Source organism: Erinaceus europaeus, chromosome 1 (assembly GCF_950295315.1).
Source record: "Erinaceus europaeus chromosome 1, mEriEur2.1, whole genome shotgun sequence".
Classification (NCBI taxonomy): Eukaryota; Metazoa; Chordata; class Mammalia; order Eulipotyphla; family Erinaceidae; genus Erinaceus; species Erinaceus europaeus.
In genome coordinates this window covers 85,820,672-85,842,022 of record NC_080162.1, presented here as the reverse complement: position 1 = coordinate 85,842,022, position 21,351 = coordinate 85,820,672, and the positions used below count along the sequence as shown (strand labels likewise).

Below are 21,351 nucleotides of genomic sequence, written 5' to 3'. Positions count from 1 at the left end.
CTCCCCCTCTCTGTCTTCCCCCTCTTCTATTTCTCTCTGTCCTATTCAACAATGACGACTACAACAATAAAACAATAAGGGCATAAATAAATAAAATAAATATTAAAAAAAGAAACTTAACTTTGCATAAATTTTCCTTTTTAGAGGTATGACAGGAGAATTCAAATTTATGTCAGCTATTATTATAGTTGTTATGTTTGTTGAGCATAGATAAATTTGTAATAGCATGAATTACTGGAATTGAGTGGGTGTTTATTCTATGCCTGACACCACACTAAGGGACTTTTCTCACCTGCATTACCTCTTCCATCCTCAGAGCAAGTCTATAGGATAGGTGTGTGTGTGTGGGGGGGGGGAACAGGTGGCAAACCTCTTCAAAGAATCACACAGAAAATATTTTAGGCTTGGCAGACTGTGTGCAACTCTATTATTGACTATAGTGTGAAAGCAACATCAGACAACTGATAAACAAACAAACTATATATATATATGTATATTTCAATAAAATTTTATTTACAGGTGGGGGTAGATAACATAATGGTTATGCAAAGAGACTCTCAATCCCAAATCTCTGGAGTCAGGGCTTAACAGTTCTTTGGAAAAAAAAAACTTATTTATTAAAATAGGCAGTATTTCAATAAAAAATTAATTACAGAAATAAACAGCTAACCAGGTTGGGCTGTGGGTCTTCGTATGTCAACTACCAGTAGGAAATTATTCCTAAAATGGAAAGGTGGGAAATATGGTTTTCTTTCTCTTCTCTATCCCCAGTCCTCTTTATTTTTCCTTTCTGGTTAAACTTCTGGTAGAAAGAAAGAAAGGTGCTTTCACATGTGATTTTCTGGGGTGGGAGGGGTGGCAGATTGACTATTCTGTCAACAAAATGGAGAGTTTGTGGTTTCATGGTCACTCTGATGTCACTGGATTTCTATGGGCCATTTCCATCAACTTAGCAAGTCAACAAGCTTGGTATAGGCCAGAGGAGCCCACATTAATGAGAGATTCAATCCTAAACTGCTCTTTGACACCTTGATGGGTCTGTGTGAGGTTCAGGTACATCTTTTGGGCAACTTCCAGATGGAGGGTTCACTCACATGTGGCCTCTGTGTCCATACCAGGTAGTCCCAGGATAGCCCATAACTCCATACTTAGCTATCCTCTGTGCTTCAACTCTGGGGCCTACTGACTTGGCCAGGAGCCATCTGCACACCCTGTTGGGAACCAGGAATTTGATCTGACTTAGCCTCTCAGAACTGCACACACTGACCACCTACTTCACCATTGCTTCCACAACTAAAATCATCTGGTAATCCAATGAAATGGAGATAAAATAATCCCCTCTCTTTCTTGGTGAAAACTATAAACTTAAGGAACAATTTTATCACTTTAGACCAGGGCTTCTCGACCTCTGCACTGTTAACTTCAGAAGGCACTATCTGGGCACCAGAGGATGTTTAGCACCAGCCTTATTTTCACTAAATAGATGCCAATAGCAACACCCAAATGTAACAATCAGAAATATTTCTCTGGACATTCCCAGATGTTCTTGTGAGAACAGAGACAAAACAAATTCTACTTCTAAGAGCTTCTGCCTTAGACCAAAGAGCAGTACAACCTAATTCCCCATTCTATGAAACATCCCAGGCAGGAATCCTAAATACCTTGCTCTATTATTCTTGGTGTAAAAAAAAGTCTAATTACCACCATCTTTTGTATATTTTTTAAAAAGAGAATATCTGAGTCCCAAATAACAGAGCTGGTAATCAGCAGAACTTTGATTTGGACCCAGATTTGTCTGTTTCCAAAATATATTTATCTATTTGTTTTATTTATAAAAAGGAAACATTCACAAAACCATAGGATAAGAGGGGTGTAACTCCACATAATTCCCACCACAGAACTCCATACACACTGTTTATGATTCAGTTATGAAGTAAATATACTGGAGGTTTTCCTGGAAAGGGGGAAAGTTTGTCATTATTCACATTAAGAATATTATTCACCATCATGCACCAGGAAAGCCACCCCACCTTGAGAGTTCTTTACATTGGTGCAATATACCAAAACCCACTCCAAGTTCTGCTTTGTGTTTCCCTTTATGTTCTTATTTCTCAATTTCTGCCCATAAGTGAGATCATCTCATATTCATCTTTCTCTGTCTGACTTATCTCACTTAACATAATTCCCTCAAACTACATTCAAGATGAGGTGAAGAAGGTGAATTCATCATTCTTAATAGCTGAGTAGTATTTCATTGTGTATATAGACCACAACTTTCTCAGCCACTCATCTCTTGTTCAACACCTAGGTTGCTTCCAAGTTTTGGCTATTACAAATTGTGCTGCTATGAACATAGGTATATACAGATCTTTTTGGATAGGTGGATTTGGTTCCTTAGGATATATCCCCAGGAGAGGAATTGCAGGGTCATAGGGTAGGTCCACTTCTAGTCTTCTGAGACTTCTCCAGACTGCTCTCCTCAGGGGTTGGATCAATTACATTCCCACCAGCAGTGCAGGAGGGTTCCTTTGCCCCCACAATGTTTCTAGCATTTGTTGTTACTACCCTTTCTGTATGACATGTTCACAAAAGTAAAGTAAAGTAGTATTTATTATTATGTTTTTAACCAGAGCACTGCTCAGCTATGGCTTATGGAGGTATGGGGGTTGAACCTAGGACTTGAGAGCCTCAAGCATGAAAGTCTCTTTGCATATCCATTATGCTATATCCCCACCCTAAAGTGATATCTTATTGTTGTCTTTAGAGCAGAATTTTTATCTTTATTTATTTATTTATTGTAATTTCTTTATTGGGGAATTAATGTTTTACATTCAACAGTAAATACAATAGTTTGTACATGCATAACATTTCCCAGTTTTCCATATAACAATACAACCCCTGCTAGGTCCTCTGCCATCCTTTTTGGACCTGCATTCTCCCCCCCCCTACCCACCCCAGTGTCTTTTACTTTGGTGCAATACGCCAATTCCAGTTCAGGTTCTACTTGTGTTTTCACCTCTGATCTTGTTTATCAACTTCTGCCTAAGAGTGAGATCATCCCATATTCATTCTCTGTTTCTGACTTATTTCACTTAACATGATCTTTTCAAGCTCCATCCAAGATGGGCTATAAGTGGTGAAGTCACCGGTTTTAATAGAGCAGAGATTTTTGAGCCAAGTTTCTGTGTGTTTAGAGCCTTGATTTTTCAGTAACTCCCCTGCAACCAAAATGGAGTGACTGTTCTAGAACAGAGAAAGTTAGTCTGATATCCTGCGTATCACTCTGCCTTCATAGCCAATGTGTCCTCCACAAGTCTACAAGAAAGACTTGGCAGGGCAAAGAGAGAACTCATCATGTTGCCCATGTTCTTGACTGAGATTTGAGCCTCAGCACTGCATGAGATATGTTTCAACACCAAGGGAAGCTCCCATACATGCTGTCTATCTAAATGGGGGTTGAGGGAGCATGTTTGACTAGAAGCAGTGGAATCATGCAAGTATAAAATTTTAAGACCCCAGTTTTGTACAGAAATGAATGTAGGGAAGGATAGAGATTTGTTGTGGAGGCACTGAACCCCAATGCTAACCCTGGTGATAATTGAGAAGAAGAAGGGGGGATAGAGATAGGCTTGGTGGCAAGTTCTTGACCTCTTCCTCTGACCTCTGTCCTTGCCCCAGCTCTGTATGCAGTACTGGCCTGAGAAGACTTCTGGATGCTATGGGCCCATCCAGGTAGAGTTTGTGTCTGCAGACATAGATGAGGACATCATCCACAGAATATTCCGCATCTGTAACATGGCTCGGGTGAGTACAGAGACCTTGTTTCCCATGTCCCTCCTCCCCAAAGCAGATGGAGGAGTCTGTACAACAGCCAAGAGTATTGCTGTGTTCTCCTGATAATCTCATCCTTGGGGAAGTGGTGCTTTTGCTGGTTCCAGCTTCAGACCCAATAATGGCTCCTATACTTAGCAACACACAGTTTGCCATCTGCCTGTTTCCTGACATACTTGCTGTCATGTAAACAACATTTCTCAGAAAAAGAGCACTTCCCCACTGCCACACTGTTTGGGCACGACTTGACATAGTCTTTGAAGATTAGATCCAGTAAGCTTTGGGCTAAGCCCTGGGAATGTGAAGATGAAAAATAATTAGTTGTTTCTATGAGGAAATTCACTTGCTAGGTGGGAGAGAGAAAATTAGTAAACTGTGAAAACAGTGCCCAAATAGTGCCCACTGAGTTTATAATCCATGGGATGGTGAAATATATTCTGGCACATGAACCTTAGGGAGAGATATGAACTCTGCTTGGTAATCAGAGAAAGCTTTTCCAAAGGAAAGGAAGTTTGAGAAGGGATACAGGACAGTGATGTCAGGTGAATCAGTGTGCACAGAGGTGTACAATGCTGTGTAAAGAGAGTCAGTGAACCACCACAATGAGGATGTGGATTAGCCCTCATTACTCTGTCTTCTACTACAGTGCTGTTGGGTTGTTGGAAAAGTCTATGCAAAAATGTGTCATGACTTTTCTGGCAACCCAATATAAATCCCCAGGGTCTCTGGAGTACTCACAGCCCTCAGGGTTCCCAGCACAATCACTCTAACAACCTCCATGTTCTCAGCCACAGGATGGGTATCGTATAGTCCAGCATCTCCAGTACATTGGCTGGCCCGCATACAGAGACACACCCCCCTCCAAGCGCTCTCTGCTCAAAGTGGTCCGGCGGCTGGAGAAGTGGCAGGAGCAGTACGATGGACGGGAGGGACGCACTGTGGTCCATTGCCTGTGAGTATCATGGAGGGCAGTGGGGTGATAGCGCATCATGGAAGATGTGGCTGGTGAGAGAAAGAACTGCGCAATTCTGACTTTTGATGGTGCTGGGGATTGAACATGAGACTTCAAAGCCTCCATATGAGTCTTTCACATACTTATTATGCTAAGTCATGGCTGGTGCCATACTGCGGTCCTCAGTGTGCCTAGCTATTCCACAGGCCTTAAAGGTTAATGAGAATGTATTTAAGGAATGACAATCCTGTAATGATCTGAGGTTACCAGTTTACTGCCCTGAATTGTTGTTATATAATGTGTCACTGTTGCAAAACCTTGTGATCTTTCTGTGAAAATGAAGGCATTGTAGACAGACCACTCCCCAATGCTCCCAGGGAGGGGGAGTGAGCCTCACTTATCAGTAGGAGGCATGAGGTATCCACTCCACCCCAAGAAGACTCAGAATGAAGTGAGTTCCACTGATTAGATTCTCCTCTATTGTCTCCTAATAAAAAAAAGAAAGGTGTTGAGTTAAATGCCAGGCATTCTAAATGAGTCATTTCCTTCCATCTCTGAGGCAGATACAGATGTTATCACCTAGCAGTGAGAAAAAAATGGAGGCACAGACAGCCTGAGGAGTCGGGCCATAGTAGTTTTGGTTTGAATCCACTGGGCTCCAAGCTAATGTGTCATCTATTCATTCATCAGCTCTGCTCTGATTCAAGTGAAGGGCTCACTGCCATCTTCTTGCTGGGCACCTCTTACTGTGAGCATCCTAGTTGGGACCTGGGAATGTGAAGAGCATTAGAGGAAAGCACTTTCATTGCTATTTGTTGATTGACAAATTAGAAAGTTAATTGAAGGGGCAGGAGCTAATGAGTGACTGAGAGGAAGACAGCCAGTGAGAAACATGAGAAGCAGCTGGCTACCAGACTGCTTTGGGGTAAGGGTGGGACTAAGTATCTAGAGTCCATAAGAGCTCTGCTTTGCAGCCAAAAAGCTGTGCTGCTGTGGAGAGTTGGTTGTAGTTACTGCAGATCTGAGTGGGAATGGGGAAGTGCATTAACTCTAGGGGTGGGTTAACTGAGTTGGCATGAAAAAGGGGTGAAAACTGAGAGGGCAAGGAATAACACTGCTTTCAAAAGAGGAAGAGTTCTAGGAATAGGGTGGGAAGGCTACTTCTAGAAGTCATCCTCTTCACTCTGTACTTCTAATTTCATGACTCACTGGCGCTATAAAAATAAGTTGTTTTCATCACCATTGAGACTGCTCTATATTCTCTTTTCTACCCAGAAGATTCTCTTTACTTGCTTTCTTCTCTTAAAAACAAACAAACAAAAACATTTTCATGGGCTTGACTTCTCTCAACTGAAGAAACTCCTTCAAAACTGTCAGGGTACTGGAAAAAAAAAAAAAAAAGCTCCAGTCTCTCCCTTGGTTGGGATAAGTTAATCTTTTTCCTAGGAACAAACTTCCTACCCTCAACCACTAGGGCTCCACTTCCAGAGAAAGATGTCTCTGCTAATCGCCACCATTCTGAAGTCTGATAGGAAGAGCTCCTATAATTGGGATCCTGTGTTTGGAATATATTAATTTGAGGGAATTGCTTGCTGCCTCCCATTTCCCCAGATTAGAAAATTCAAGTGTTTGTGCAGAGCGAACTAGTCCATTTCCTTAGTCCTTCATCTGATACAGACTTGGTTTTACTACTCCCATTAGTTAAAAAATACAACAAACTCTATTTCAAACAAGTCTAGGGCTTGGCTTTTGTGACCAGGTATAAACTATATAAACTATATAAATTACTATAAAATGTTGCTCATGAAGAGGTTAACCCTCATTTTCCTCCAAGGTCACTGCTGAGTTCAATAAGAAACTTTTTTTCTCCAGCAGGTGTTGCAATGTTCCCTCTATTAAAACCTCCCCTCCCTTTCACTGCTGTTTGTTGACTGACAAATTTGAAAGCTAATTGAGGGGGCAGGAGCTAATGAGTGACTGAGAGAGAGATAGTCAGTGAGAAACAAGAGAAGCAGCTGACCTCCAGACTTCTTTGGGGTAAGGGTGGGATTAAGCAACTACAAGTTTAAAAAAAAAAAAAAGGAAAGAAAAGAAAAAACTGGTGGTAGCACATGGTAACATTTACACTTAACTGGGTATGATACTGCTTGTCCCCACCCCCTGAAATCATAATTTTGAGACTTCATTTCCTCATCTGTCCAATGGATCTATTAAATTAGATCATCTTAAACTCCCATGGTGCTTTGATACTAAATAGTGAGAGAATAAACACTGTTTCTACCAGCATACCTCTAAGAGCATGGTAACAAATCTGGAAATCTTATAAATATAATTACTTCCAAGAGCATCTATCAGAGTCTACAGGGCTATAAAGTGACCTTAGAGGAGGTTTGTATAAGGATCTCAAACCCAAATCACTTTTGTAGCCAGAATAGCTTGATGTAGAACATTTGAGTCACAATCATGCACTTTGCTTCTTAGAACTTTTTTTTAAAAAAAATGGGGAGAAATGACTGAAAGGACCTTACTTTTAAAGTATTGTGTTAAAAGAAGTTTGAACCAAGGCCTTCCCTTTGTCAAAATAAATATTTTTGGAGCCAGTGGAATGGAAGCATTACTAACCACTTACTGACCTCAGAATTGAGTTCAGTCTTTTCAGAATCAGCTCATTATGCCTCCTCTTTCAAATAGGTGTTGTATACACATGTCAGGAAAATTAAAGAGCAGAAAGGTTAAACAGGTCTGTGCACATGTGCACCTGTGCGCTCACACACACACACATACACACACACATACACACACACACACACACACACACACACACACACACACACACACACACACAGCGCTTCAGAGCTACCACCTGTAGTCACCAGCGCCTCCCCTTACATAGGATTCAAATTACAGACCTATCTAGGAAAATGCTATGGAGTGTTCCTTATCAGGTTGGTGAATGGCATCAGCCAAGACAAGCTGGCTCTAAACTCTTCAGAAACTGACAGCTGGTTTCCTTCCAACTACATTTGTTTCCTCTAGTCCCCTCCCTCCACATTCTCAGGATACCCCATGTTAGCACAGAGCTACACCCAGTCCCTTAGCCCCTTCATGGGCTCATCCACTGGACCCCAAGATGCTATTCACTTCTTCCTTTGGACTCTGTCATTCTTGCTCCAGAAAATATCAAGTCCTCTCTTGTTCTTGATGGGTCCCTTCCTACCCTTTCCCATGTCATTATTTTGCTGTCACTGGGACTTCACCTCTACCAGCCAAGGTAGACTTCTCCAAGAAGACAGAGTGTAAGGGAAAGACCACAGCACCAAAGCTTCTCCAATGCATTCGAGGACAGGTGCAAACCTAGGCTGTGTGGCAAAGTAGGTGCACCATCCAAGTGAGCTATTTTGCCAGCGCTGTCATTTTTTAAACCAGTTATTCTGCAGAAGTGTCTTTTTTTAAACAATGTCTCACCTGTCAAGTTTATCAGAAGCAAAGGAGTACATAGGGGTACCCTGTCAACAGAGAATTAACATTCTTGAGGGTCATAGACACCAAAACCAGCACTGAGGTGCAGACACTGACCTGTGATCACAGGGCAACTCTGGGTACTTGAATCATCTGGAGCTGAGTGCCCTGCAGCAAAGACATCTGGTACATTCAGTACCTTAGTTCCACCCAGATGTTCTTTAGACACAGACCATTACATGAAATCATTAGTTGCTATTGGCCATATGCCCAGGAGTTCCAAATCAGACAGATTCCTAAAGGAACTTTCTGTGAAGAGTTGGAGGGGTGTTTCCATGAAGATGAGTTATGGATCATCAGGAAAGAAGGGATGACAGAGGGATGACCCTGCCAAGAGCTCACTAACTGTTTTTTTTTTTTTCAGGCTAGAAGGGCCTCATTTAAACCAGTGTGTCCCGTGTTATCAGGTTATAGGAACTTGGACCTGTCCCAAGCCTAGCTGGCTGGACTCTAGGCTAACATAAATATCTGATATCCCTAACAGATAGAAAGATCTAGGAAGAAAACTACCTGAAACCTTCCATTGTCTTTAGTGAGTGAACAGGTGGACCTAAAGCACCCCTCTGGACAAGGCTGCAGACACCACATGTACAAGGGTTCATTCATTCCTGCCTGTGCGAGGGTGGAGTTAGTCTGCCCTGGGTGACAATAAAATGCTCATAGAGCCAGGGCCAGACTGTGGCACACTTGGTTAAGTGCTCACATTGATATGGAACCAGGTCCAGGTCCCCTACTCACTACCTGTAGAGGGGGGAAGCTTTATTAGTAGTGAAGCAGTTACTACAAGTGTCTCTGTCTTTCTCCCTCTCTATATCCCCTTCACCTCTCAATTTCTCTCTGTTCTATTGAAGAAAGAGAGATAGGGTCAAGCAGTGGTGCAGCTGGTTAAGCACTCATATTACAGTGTTTGTGGACCTGGGTTCAAGTCCCCTGGTCTCCACCTGTAGAGGAGGAAGCTTCACGAGTGGTGAAGCAGGGCTGCAGATGCCTCTGTCTCTTTCTTTACCTATCCCCCCTCCCTTCTGTTTCTCTCTATCCAATAATAAATAAAAGAAAAAAAAGAAAATATATATTTTTAAAAGGGGGGAGAGAGATAAATGGCTTCCTGGAACAGTGAATTCATTGTGGAGTCACCAACCCAGGCAATAAACCTCATGGCAATAAATAAATAAATAAATAAATAAATAAATAAATAAATATAATGTCAGGGAAACATCAAGCTAGCTGAACCCTTAAAGACAACTAGTCTACCCCCCTCATTTTGTGACTGCCCAACCAAAAAGTCAGTTGCCCAAGTTCAAAGCAGGCTCACTGTAGCACAGATGAATTTCAAACCATAACCTGGGGCTCAGGCTAAGGCTTTCACCACTGCATCTGCCCGGGAAGCCACTCCTCACTACTAGGACATAGCTTTAGAATTAATAGATGTCTGGCCAGAGAGTTAAGTCACTCAGTAGGGTTCCTGCTTTGTTGTGTATGCAGCCCAGTTTCAAGACTCAGCACCACATGAGAAGTGGTATAGCAATGGAGAAAGCTTTGGTGCTGTGATGTCTCTCCCTGCCTCTTATTCTCATTTAGACTAAGTGAAAGAAATGTGGTGAAATAGTATCAAGGGATGATGGTTAAGAAGAAGATGATGATGATGATTACCACCAGGATTATCACTGGGGCTCAGTGCTTGAACCACTACACAACTCCCGGTGGCCATCTTTTTCTTTTTTTTACAGAGGGTGAGAGAGAAAGGTGGAGATAGAGAGAGAAAAGGGAAGATTGCAACAGCATTGATCCCCTTAGAACCCATGAAGACCCCCCACCCCACAAATGGAGATCAGGGACTCAAACCTGGGTCCTGGTGCTTAATGTGTATGGTCTACTGAGTGCTTCACCCATAGCTTACCTTTTTACTCTGTGTTTAGAAATGGGGGAGGCCGCAGTGGAACCTTCTGTGCTATCTGCAGCGTCTGTGAAATGATCCAACAGCAAAACATCATCGATGTGTTCCACATTGTAAAAACATTGCGTAACAACAAATCCAACATGGTGGAGACCCTGGTAAGTATCTCTGAACTGCTTTCCAGTAGGTAGGAGATGACTGCCATTCCCTTAACCTAAATAAAATCACACCAAACAACACATCACTCAACAGCTGCACGTACAGTCTATCCTCTTTGCACACACTTCTCAATTTATTCCATTTCTCTCCTTTCACCTTCACCAACTTTTTCCTACTGGGCAGTCCAGATATTAATCCTGGCACACTCTACTTTGTCTAATTTCCCATTCTTTCCATAGGAAGGTATTAACCCAGTTAGGCGTAGGGGAAATGATTCTGCATCAGTAGTGTGTGTTAGGCTTTCAATGTAATCTAACCCTGTTTTAATAGATTGATAGTAATTTTTATAATGTAATGCATGCAGCTAGGAGCTGGGAGAAAGGGGTACAAACAGACTTGTAAGTACTTGTAACAACTGTACAAGCCTTTAACCTTGGTCTCATTCATAGTGAAATCCTCCTCAAAGTTCAGTCAACAGACAGATGGAAACGTCTGCCTTAGCATCAGATAGGAGCTTCCTAAACTGCAGCATCTTGAGCCCCACTCCATGTCAACTAAGTCAGAATCTTCATTTTCAAAAGATACCTGTGTGCTTTGTATGCACCTTACATTTTGAGAAATACCTGTCTCCAAATGAGTGACAGACAGGAATTGACATGAGGTGGGATTCAGGAAAGCTTGAATGGAAGCAGGTGATGGGTAGAACTGTGAAATATGCCCAGATGTGGGTAATTAAAGTGAATGATTTTGAGTTAATTGCTGGTACAGATGTAAAGTTTTCTGCACATCAAATCTCAAAAACTAAATAGATTTTCCTTTTCTGTTCCCTCTATTGTCTCTGCCCCTCCCTCCCTCCCTCTCCCTCTCTCTTTGTCCTCTCAGGAACAATATAAATTTGTATACGAGGTGGCACTGGAATATTTAAGCTCCTTTTAGCCCAGCAGGATGGAGAACCTGCCAGAAGCCAGAGGCTGCTGCAGTCAAGCCCCCTTTTCTGTGAATGGCAGTGGCTGGACCCAGGGTCTTAGAGATGGCACCCTGGCCAACTCCAAGGAGAAGACTGGTGGTCCCTGGTGGGCTCTGCACTTTCTGAGGGATCTCTTGTAGCTGTGGAGAAGCTTTCCTGAATGCCCAAGTTTCCATTCTCACCCAGCCCACCCTAGACCTGGGCCCATGCAGAATTACACCCATAGCAAGACCCTGGATATTTTTTTGGTTCCTAGACCTCTTGCTTTTGCTCTTTTGAAGTTTTTGAATCTCATGGCAAGCTGACTGTGCAGTTGCTGACGAAGTGTCAGGCTTGGTGGACCTTCTCCTGCCCTGCTTCTCCTTGGCTGTAGAGGGGACAAGTGTTCCAGTACTCCATGCTGTCACAGAAATAAGTGGGTGCCTGGGGTCCCTGCTATGCTGCCCCTTATAGTCTCCTTCCTGCCTCTCTGCCACCAGAGTGACACCTGCCTGTCTAGAGCAGTGTCAGCTCAGGACACTCCAATACCAGAACAGAGGCTCGAGCCTTACACCTCACCTGCATGGGGCTTGGCCCATCACTGTTCTGCACCTCGCCTCCAGTCTGGGCCTTGCCCTTATATCATTCCCAGGATGGCTCATGGTGTCTGTGGCACTCTCCTACAAGGTCTTTGCTTTCTTCATGGTCAGCGGGAGGGGTGAAATTGCAGGGTCCTCTGCTACTTGCCCCCATAATCTGTGTGACTGGAGACCACCTCCCTAGGGTGGGGTCTCTGGCTAACCTTGTGTCTTTTGGATAGTGGCTTCCTTTGGGAGAGATAAACAACATAAGATTTGATTATGTTTCTGAAATGTATGTGTGAAAAACTTTTTTAAAGGGATGGTATAAAATCTTAATCTCTTCTGTGAGGAAATAAAAAGTGGGGGACAGCGAGTTTGAATGTACACTATAATACAGTGCTCTGGGGCCTCTTTCCTGGCACAAAGTTCTGAAAAACCCACTCCCAACCCTCACCCCAAGGACAGCAGTGTCATTGAGGAAGCTAGTCTGAAGATGGTCCTGGAGTTTCTGGGAAAACTTTATACATTATCTTTGATTTTCAGCATCAGATTCCTCCCTAGAGAAACCCAGTTTACATCTCAAAAGAGACCAGAGTGAACCCAGTTATACTTTAGTTTAAAATGACCAAGGGGATCAGAACCAGGACCCTAGGGTCTTGCCCAAATTTCAGATAAGTCAATAAAAGGGAACCTACTATTCAATATATAAAAGCCCTGCTTGGCACTTTGCACATGACATCTCATGAAATCTCCATCTCACTGTTGAGGAGGCAGAGGCATCTTTCTCTGTGATGAAATTCTAGGTTCCAAAAAGGCAGATAGTGATGATGAGACATATTGGTAGTATTTTCTTTATCCTTTCTCCACCAAGCAATTGCTTTATGGAGGGGAAATAAGGCCAGAAACTTCTGAGTAGAGAATTCCACAAATGGAAACTTAATTTTCTCCTTCTGATGCCAGTTCTTCTGGGAGGCCCAGAGTTTCAGATATATTTCAGTAACTTGTTCCCAGATCCCCAGGAAAGCCAGTCTCATCTGATTTCTCAGCCAGTGAAAAACAATTCCCTGTTCCCTCGGGCTGAGGTCTGCTGGCTAGGGAGTTTTCTCTCCCCAGGGTATTCTATAATGGAGGACTCTCTATCTTGGAGGCTGATCCAGTCCCAGTCAGGGCAGAAGGAGCACAGAGTTCAATAAGGCACAGTTTTTGCCCTCAATAGCTCACTGTGTATTGGGGAAATCTAGCCACAGTGCATTGGTGGTAGGGTACTGGAATGTTCTAAGATCCTGAGAGGCAAAGGGACTGCCAAGGACTTCAGAGGAGGTGAAAACCATTCTAGCTGGGCCTCATAGAAAAAGGAAGAAAAGGAAATTCAGGCCCAGGGAGCCAACATTTAGAGCACAAAGAGGTGTGAGAATCCCTATGGGGGGGGTGGTGGTTGGACTATCTTATGGGAGGGGTTGGGAGGAGGGGAACCCAGTTGCAGCCTGGCATAGAATGGGTGGGCAGAAGGTGAGCAGGGCAGGAGGGTTGCTCTTCTGAGGGACCAGACTGTGCTAGCTGTAGGCAACAAGGATCCAGGGGAAGCTCAGAGAGCTACACTCAGCTCAGTATTGGGGAAGGCCCCCTCCCAAGCCAGTGGGCCTGCCTCTTTTCTTTCATCAGACACTGTGAACACATTCTCTTCAGTGTGTACCTTTTAGTGACATCTGTTGTCTGTTTGCTTATTATTTCATTGCTGGAACAAATAGGCAGTGGGTCAGTTTCTGTGAGAAGCCCAGGGTTTCTGATCTCCCATGAAACAGAGTGACCCATCCAGGTCTCCAGGACCACAAGCATGGGGCATGCTATGAGTCCACAGATGCTCCCCCCAGAGACAAGGGTTCTGGAGTTATCAGGAAAACCAGTGACACCAAACTTGATCAAGCCAGGAACAAAGGAACCCTGTGAGAATCCTGCTCAGTTCCTTTGATGGCCTCTTCCCAATGTGCTTGAGGAAGTCTCTAGCCCCAGCCCTCATTAACCTTTGCTGGCTTCCCCTGATTCCAGTTCTCTGTCCTAGCTGGCCTTCCTCCAGCCTCCAAGGAGCCTAGAGCAAATTAAATCAACCTATTATATACTATTTTCTTAGATCATGGTTCATCCATACAGAACAGAGGATGGAAGGGTGGCTTTCTAGAATCCTAGGATTTTTTTTCTGCTCAAGAAGGGTTGAAATTGCTGGCAGATAAAAATGACAGTGACTTCTATCATCCACAATGATAGGAATTTAAAATGTGTCATCAGGGAGAAGAAAAGTTGTAAAACCTCAAGCCATCATGAGAGCCAGCCCAACAAGGACTGGGGATGGCTTCTCCTGGCTTGTGTCCTCACGCCCTCACAACCCAGTCACCTTCCAAAGAAGGCAGAGTAGTGAGCAGTCCAGCTGCTAATTTGGGGATAAGCTAAGGCTCACGAATAGAGACACCTTTCCTAAGATCTTATAGGGAAAGTTCATGGCAGAGCTTCAATGAAATGCCACATCTGGGCCAGGAATTTGAATTTGATTTGTTACCCCAAGGAAACCTTCTTCCCCAAGTTCTCTCCCCAGCACCAATCCCACTTAAAGGGTGGATGGACCTTTTACTATGCAGAGTCCCCACCATCTCTTCTCTGGGTACCAGGAGCTCATCTCTTCTCTGAGTACCAGGAAGAGTACTCTTACTTAGTGCAGAGCCATGTGATTCCTGCTCTTCCTAAGTGTGCACTCTGTTTGGAAAAGATGCAAGAAATTAATGAGAAGCCTGAAATTGTCCCTACCTGCACAAGTGTGTGGCCTAGATTGGCCCAGGGCATATCTCAACTGTGTCCCAACATTGTGTCCTTTCATTCATTCTGATGTGACATTTCAAGCCTTTCCATAGTTTTCTGGATAATCAGAGAACGCTTTTTCTTTGTGGGCTCAGAAGAAATTGGCCTGCTTTCATTGTTGGTCTTTTCTTTGATTGTGCCCTGGAAAAAGTGGTGTGTTAGATGTCAGATTTATCTGGATCCAGTTAACCCTATGCTGAGACTCTGAGTCTACATTAACTTGTAAACTCAATGAAAAACTCATCAGTGTCCCTAAGTGTGAATGTTACTATTTTGTAGATCTGGAAACAGATTCATAGGGTGGAGCATACCACTCAAGTGTCCACAGTTCCACATATGATGAATGAGGGAGCCAGAATTTGAATTGGTCAAAGAATGCTAATTTTCCACTATCATTTCTTATAATTCCCCATGAGGCTATATCAATGATAACAAAGACTAGAGTGAAACAGATAACTCAATGGATCTTGTTAAATCCAAAGAAGACACTGGTAATCTTAAAATTGCTTCATAGTCTCATGTTTTATATCAATGATTCATGCAATATTTGCATTCCACTCTAAGTTAGTCTGATTTGTTATAACTATTTAAATATTTTTTTCAAATCATGTGAGCTTAATCCCCTCAGTCTACTACGATGAACTCTAAGGAATTATTGTGAGAGGCACAATTATTGTGAGAGGCACAATGTCTAGTTATGCTACTTCCATTGAAGGCCAATTCTAAATTTAAGCTCAAGATCATTTCTTTGTCCCTTAGATCCTTTGCTCCTTAACACTATTCATGGGTTTATTTTGGTTCAGCTCTCTTCCTCTGCTACATGCCAGAAGGAACATATTGACAAAATAGTAAAATGTTTAGGTCTTGCATGCCTGACATACTGAGTTTGGGTCCCTAAAGAAAAATCTTGAATGTTAGGGCCTCTAGAAGATAGTATTTTTTTGTTCAAGTGAAGTCAAGTGGTTGCTAATGTGGGCAAATCTGAGGGCATAGTTCATGTGAGGGTCTGGGCTCAGGAAACTTCCTCTCTCTAGTCTACCCAGGCATGCTTTGTGGGTTTAGGAAAGAAAGAAGTGTTAACAGGAAGTACAGGTTACTGTAGCACAGCTCAACTCATGAGGTTGCTCAGGAAAGTCTTCACATTCAGTCCCAACAAGGCCATTTCTTGATTATGTTGTTGGACCACAAAATTAATGGGAAAGGTATAAAAAACTAGAGACTAGTTAAGTAGAAGGACTAGATTTTGAGAGTAAAATAGTAAGGCAAGGAATTGGGACTCAGCAAGACTATGAAGAACCAAGGGTGTACGTGGGTTACTAAGAAAAATGGCCCCATCTGTGACACAGCAGGACAGAGGACGAAGAACAACTAGTTAAAACCACTTGGAGCAAAGAAGGGTATTGCTTTAGAACATGGATCACTGGATAAAAGATGCTACTTTTTCTCTTACCAGTTATATTTATTCATTTCTCATTGCTCAGCTAGCTCCTGCTGTGTGTCCTCACCAAGATTCACATTTCTTCCACACTAGTGTGAATCCCTGTTGTGTGTGCAGAAGTCTTAGTCTAGCAGGGCTTCTAAAACAGCGGAAGTGAGACCTTAGGGGGTGCTTATCACATCACTCTGTAGGAGTATCTGTCCAACCTAGACTCACAGACATTTATGGAAATAATTTTCTGTATCTCCTGCCATAAAACACAATAAAGAACTCCATGTTCCATAACCTGTAACTGGCCACGCCTGAGTTGGATAGACAAACCACCAACACCAAACTGAGTCAAGTGTAATACTCTACATGGATAGATGAGTAGAGTGCTAATCCTAAACCATTAGGCCACCATACTGCTGGGCCAAGATCCCTGGAGACAAATGGTCAACCCAAGCTCTAGGGTGAGTCAAAAGAAGTGATATGAGTTACATGGATGGTCACTTTATCTCAAAGCCCTGAATTGCCTTCCCCATAATCTAATTAGTCTGAACACCTTCTCAGCCAGTGATGTCAATTTCAAATCATAGCAAAATTAGACAGATATATCCAGCTAGAAAAGACTAACTAAAATTCAGCCCTGACACTATAACCAAATATAAGGACTCTGTTGGAAACTTTACGTAAGCACACATCTAGAAATAACATGAAGGGTCCCGGTCTCACTTTGGAGGACTCTGCTTTTTAGGTGACATACTAGCTGAATACCATAAGCCAGTGGTAGTTGAAGGAACGGTTCTAGCTCTAGTTACTTCTGATACATATTTCAGGATCATAGGTATAATCTTAAGAAGCACAGTGAGATATCTAAGCCATATTTGTACACATAAGATTTTCTTATGGCTTATTGGTAACCAGAGATAGGATTTATATAGGGATAACTGGCTGGCTGACCAACTGTCTTGCAGAGATAAATACCATATCTCACATCATTCCTACCCACCTCCAGAAGTGGGGAATGGTCATCAAAGCCATACTTACCCCCCCCACCACATTCACTTGTGAATATTAAGGCCCCTAAGAGGTAGATTAAGTATCAAGCTATGTGCTCACTACTAGTCCTAGCCCTGGCATTCTGACTATCAAAGAGCTTGGGACTGATCCACTGGGACTGATACAAGGTCTGTGGATGGATGAAAAGGGCTTTTTGGCATTGTATAATCCTAAAGCTTCATTCTCAGTCTGATCCAATCAATTTGGATCCCAATCTTTAATTACAATAGTCAGAGACTGAAGATCTGGTGGCTTCGGTGATGGATAGAAAGACATTGGTATGCTATCCTCTAGCTCAAGGTAATTTGTGTAGTTGATAATAGGGATTCTTAAAATTGATGGGGAAAAAGGAAAATGTGAAGTAACATACCCATATTGAAAAATTGAGTCCCAAGGAAAGTATTCCAGTGCCTTTGGACATATGAATACAAATTAGTGGTGGGTCATCATCATCAGTGGTGGCCCAAGAAACAGTCAGTGCCCACCATCACTCTCTATTTTTCCCTTGTGAGATTAATGTATGGCATTCCCTGGATCAAAGACCCTAGAGGGGTTCATAGATTCAGAAAGTGAAGTAGTAACACCTGGGTCAAATCAGGTTTCCATCAGGTACTAGAATACTTTTGTCTATTTATGTCGCATGTCTGCAGACTGTTAGGCAAATTCATGCAAAGTTTGCTAATCCCAGGTCACTTATATGAGTGAAACTAGGATCAGTAGATAAAATTAAGTAGCTGTAAGGAAGAATATTCTATCTGCTAGAAAAGATGAACTACCAATCTCAGGAGCCAGAAATTTCTTTAAATCAAAGAAGGAGCACTGAAATATTGCTTAAATTACTAAATCTTTAAGTTACTTCTACACTACATGGGCAGGATATGTAGATCTGGATCCATGCTTGAGTTCCTTCATTCCTATAAAGCACAGAGCCAAGCAGGTCAAACTTAACTTATAAAAATATAAGTCTCATGTTGTCCTGCCCAAGTCTCACCATCATGCAGGTAAAGCTATTGCTCTGGCAACATGTGCAGAACTCATTCAAGTGTGGTGATAATCCAAGAGATCACTGCATAGCCCAATAATAGTCACTTTGCTTAGATCCAATATCCACCAAGATCTCTGTGAACAGCTATAATTCAAACCCACTGTCCAACATGACCATCAATGATAGCCAGAACCAGTAAAGGTCTATGTGGGACCCATAGCAGGGTTTTACTTCCCATACACATTATTTCCAGAGATTAATTCAACCCCTATTCTCCATTCAAAGTTGTTGGAGCAAGTGGCCAAAGCACAGTGATTCAGTTGGAACATGATTATAGTCATCCCAGTGCATTTATTTCATTGCCAGACAGATCCTTATCTAACCCAAGTCAATCCAGTCTAACCCATAGTGGCAACCAGACTCAAAAGCATTTTTTTCTACCATTCCTTTTCACCCTTCACCCTCCTAGCCAATGAAAGGCAAAGAATTGGGGTCTCTATCATTTCTTTGGCTACTGGGTATCATCCTGACCCTCTAAGGACCCTCATGAGGTTCCCAGTCAATTCCAGGGAGACTGAGATTTTCATTTCCACTGGGCATATGTTGTTGCATGAAAACAAAGTCTCCACACTGTTTTGCATCCTCCTCCACAAATCCCAATGGCCTGCACTTGTACAGTTTGGGTGTTTGATAGATAAGGCACGTGCGAGAAGAGAAAAGAAAAGAAATTGACTTTCTAAAAGCCAGCGCTGTGCTGTCAATGTTCTTTCTTTCTTTTTCTTTCCAATTCTAGCTTAAAAAACAAGGTAAATGATGTCAGGTCAATGAATATCAGATATATTTTTTGACTGTACATTACAGTGAAGTGTAACCTTTTTACACCTGCAAGTCCATCTTATTTATTCTTGTAAATGTTTCCTGACAATGTTTGTAATATGGCTGTGTTGAAAATCTATACAATAAAGCTGTGACCCTGAGATTCATGTTTTCCTAAGATGTTCACAATGGTGTTTTCCTGAAGTTGGGTGGGGGTGAAGGAGAGTCAAGTTGAAGAAGAAAGAGAAAAAAACCTGTGGTCAACTAGAATTAATATTTATGTTAACTTAATTATTACTATCCCAAAGTAAGGAATACATCGTATTCCATCTCATCTGAGATGAAGTTGAGGCTCACAGATGATATTTTCCATGAATGCACTGTGAGTTAGGGCTAAAATAATTTTTTCTTAAATGAGAATACTAGTCTCTACTACTATTAGAATCAATGAGGAAGTTTCTTAAACAAAATTTATAGTATCACAACTTAAAGATCTGCAAATCAAAAAGTTGCCTAAACTGATGGATAATAAACCACTCTAAGTATTAGTGATTTAAACAACAGTTCTTTATGGTGGCCTACACTAATTTCACCTAATCTGGTTATGAGCTGACCAAGCACGCACTGGAAACATCATGGCTAATGCATTTCTACTTCATGTGTCTTATTTCCTTTTGTGGGGGCAGCTAGCTAATTTAAGTGTATCCTTCTCATGGTGAGAACAGGAGCATATATATTGCACAGTGAGTCCCCAACTTCAGCACAAAATTGTTGTTCTGACATTTTTTCATTCTACTGAATAAATAAAGCAAATATCTTGAAAAAACAGGGTCCTAAAAACATATTGACATTTGAAGTAGCTTAATATAGAAGTGTTTGGGGCATAAGGTAAAAATCCCCTCTTGAGGGCAGGCAAAGGCACAAATGATTGATCACACACATTACTATGCACAAGGACCCAGGTCCAAGCCTCCCTCCCCACCTGCAGGAGGAGGGAGATTTAAGAACAGGGAAGCAGTCTCTATCTTTCCCACTAAATTTCTCTTTGCTGTGTCAATTTTTTTTTTTAAAAAATGACTGCCTGGTGGCAATAATAAATACAAATAAAAAATGTAAAATCCCCACTTCTTACAGTTACTGGATATGAAAGCAAGGGAGGTAACAATGATTATGCAAAGTAGTTTTCATAAAAACTACTTTGGTGGCACATTTTGTTAATCATACATAGTACTATGCATAAGGACTCACTCAAGTATCAGGGTTTGAGCCCCTTCTCCCTACCTATAGCAGGGATGCTTCAGGAGTGCTGAAGCAGGTCTGCAGGTGTCTGTCTCTCCCTCTCCACCCTCCCCTTCCCTCTAAATGTCTATCCTATAGTATAGGAAAGGAAGAAAGAAAGAAAGAAAGAAAGAAAGAAAGAAAGAAAGAAAGAAAGAGAGAAAGAAAGAAAAAATGGCCACTTGGAGCAGTAGATTCATACTACTGACATTGAACTCCAGCAATAACCCTGAATGCAAATAGATAAATTAATTAACTAATTAATTAATTAACCTAGTTAGCTTGCTCTTTAAACCTAGCAAATGAAGCAAACTTGAAGTTTCCACTAACTTGTACCCATAAAAAAATGACACTCACAAACTTTATTGGATAAATATATCCCTAGAAATTACCAGAAAGTGAAGAGAGCTTCAACTGTAACAGTGCATGGGCTAGGGATGGAGTTATTCAAGGCCTTAAGAAGAATTTGGATTATTTATAAGACTAAAACTTAATAGAAGTATATATATTAACATTATTCCCACCACTAAGTCTGTGTCCCAATCCTCAGCCCCCTACAGAGAACCTGAAAAATCTACCCTTCCCCATCCCACCTGCAGAATTTGTTGTTGTTGTTGTTGTTGTTTTGTTTTGTTTTTTTACTTTGGTCCAATACTTCAAACTCACTTAAATTCTGGTTTGCATTTCCCTTTCTGTTCTTTCTCAACTTCTGTATGAGTGGGATCATTTCAGATGCATCTTTCTCTTCCTGGCTTATCTCACCATAATTTCTTCTAGCTCCATACAAGATGGGTCAAAGAAGGTGGATTCATTATTCTTAATAGTTGAGTAACATTCCATTGTGTATATATACCACAACTTTCTTAGCCACTCATCTGTTGTTGGACATCTATGTTACTTCCAGATTTTTTATTATAATGAATTGTGCTGCTATGAAAATAGTTATGCACATATATTTTTGGATGGGTGTGTTTGAATCCTTTGATTATATCCCTAGGAGAAGAATTATGGGTCATAAGGAAGGTCCATTTCAGTTTGTGATTATTAAGCATTTTTTTCCATTT

General features: G+C 41.9%; 1 protein-coding gene across 11 annotated transcripts in view; it reads left to right on the top strand.

The window, feature by feature from the left end:
- PTPRT (protein tyrosine phosphatase receptor type T) overlaps nucleotides 1–16,069 on the top strand; it is a 1,549,072-nt gene extending 1,533,003 nt beyond the window's left edge. For all 11 annotated transcript variants that reach the window (XM_060190244.1, XM_060190260.1, XM_060190255.1 and 8 more), the window contains 4 exons: nucleotides 3,679–3,804; nucleotides 4,620–4,783; nucleotides 10,219–10,354; nucleotides 11,238–16,069. In XM_060190244.1, coding sequence (XP_060046227.1) covers nucleotides 3,679–3,804; nucleotides 4,620–4,783; nucleotides 10,219–10,354; nucleotides 11,238–11,291 — 480 coding nt within the window. In that variant the 3' untranslated portion in view covers nucleotides 11,292–16,069. The remainder of the gene's footprint in view (nucleotides 1–3,678; nucleotides 3,805–4,619; nucleotides 4,784–10,218; nucleotides 10,355–11,237) is intronic.
- Nucleotides 16,070–21,351: the final 5,282 nt, after the last annotated feature.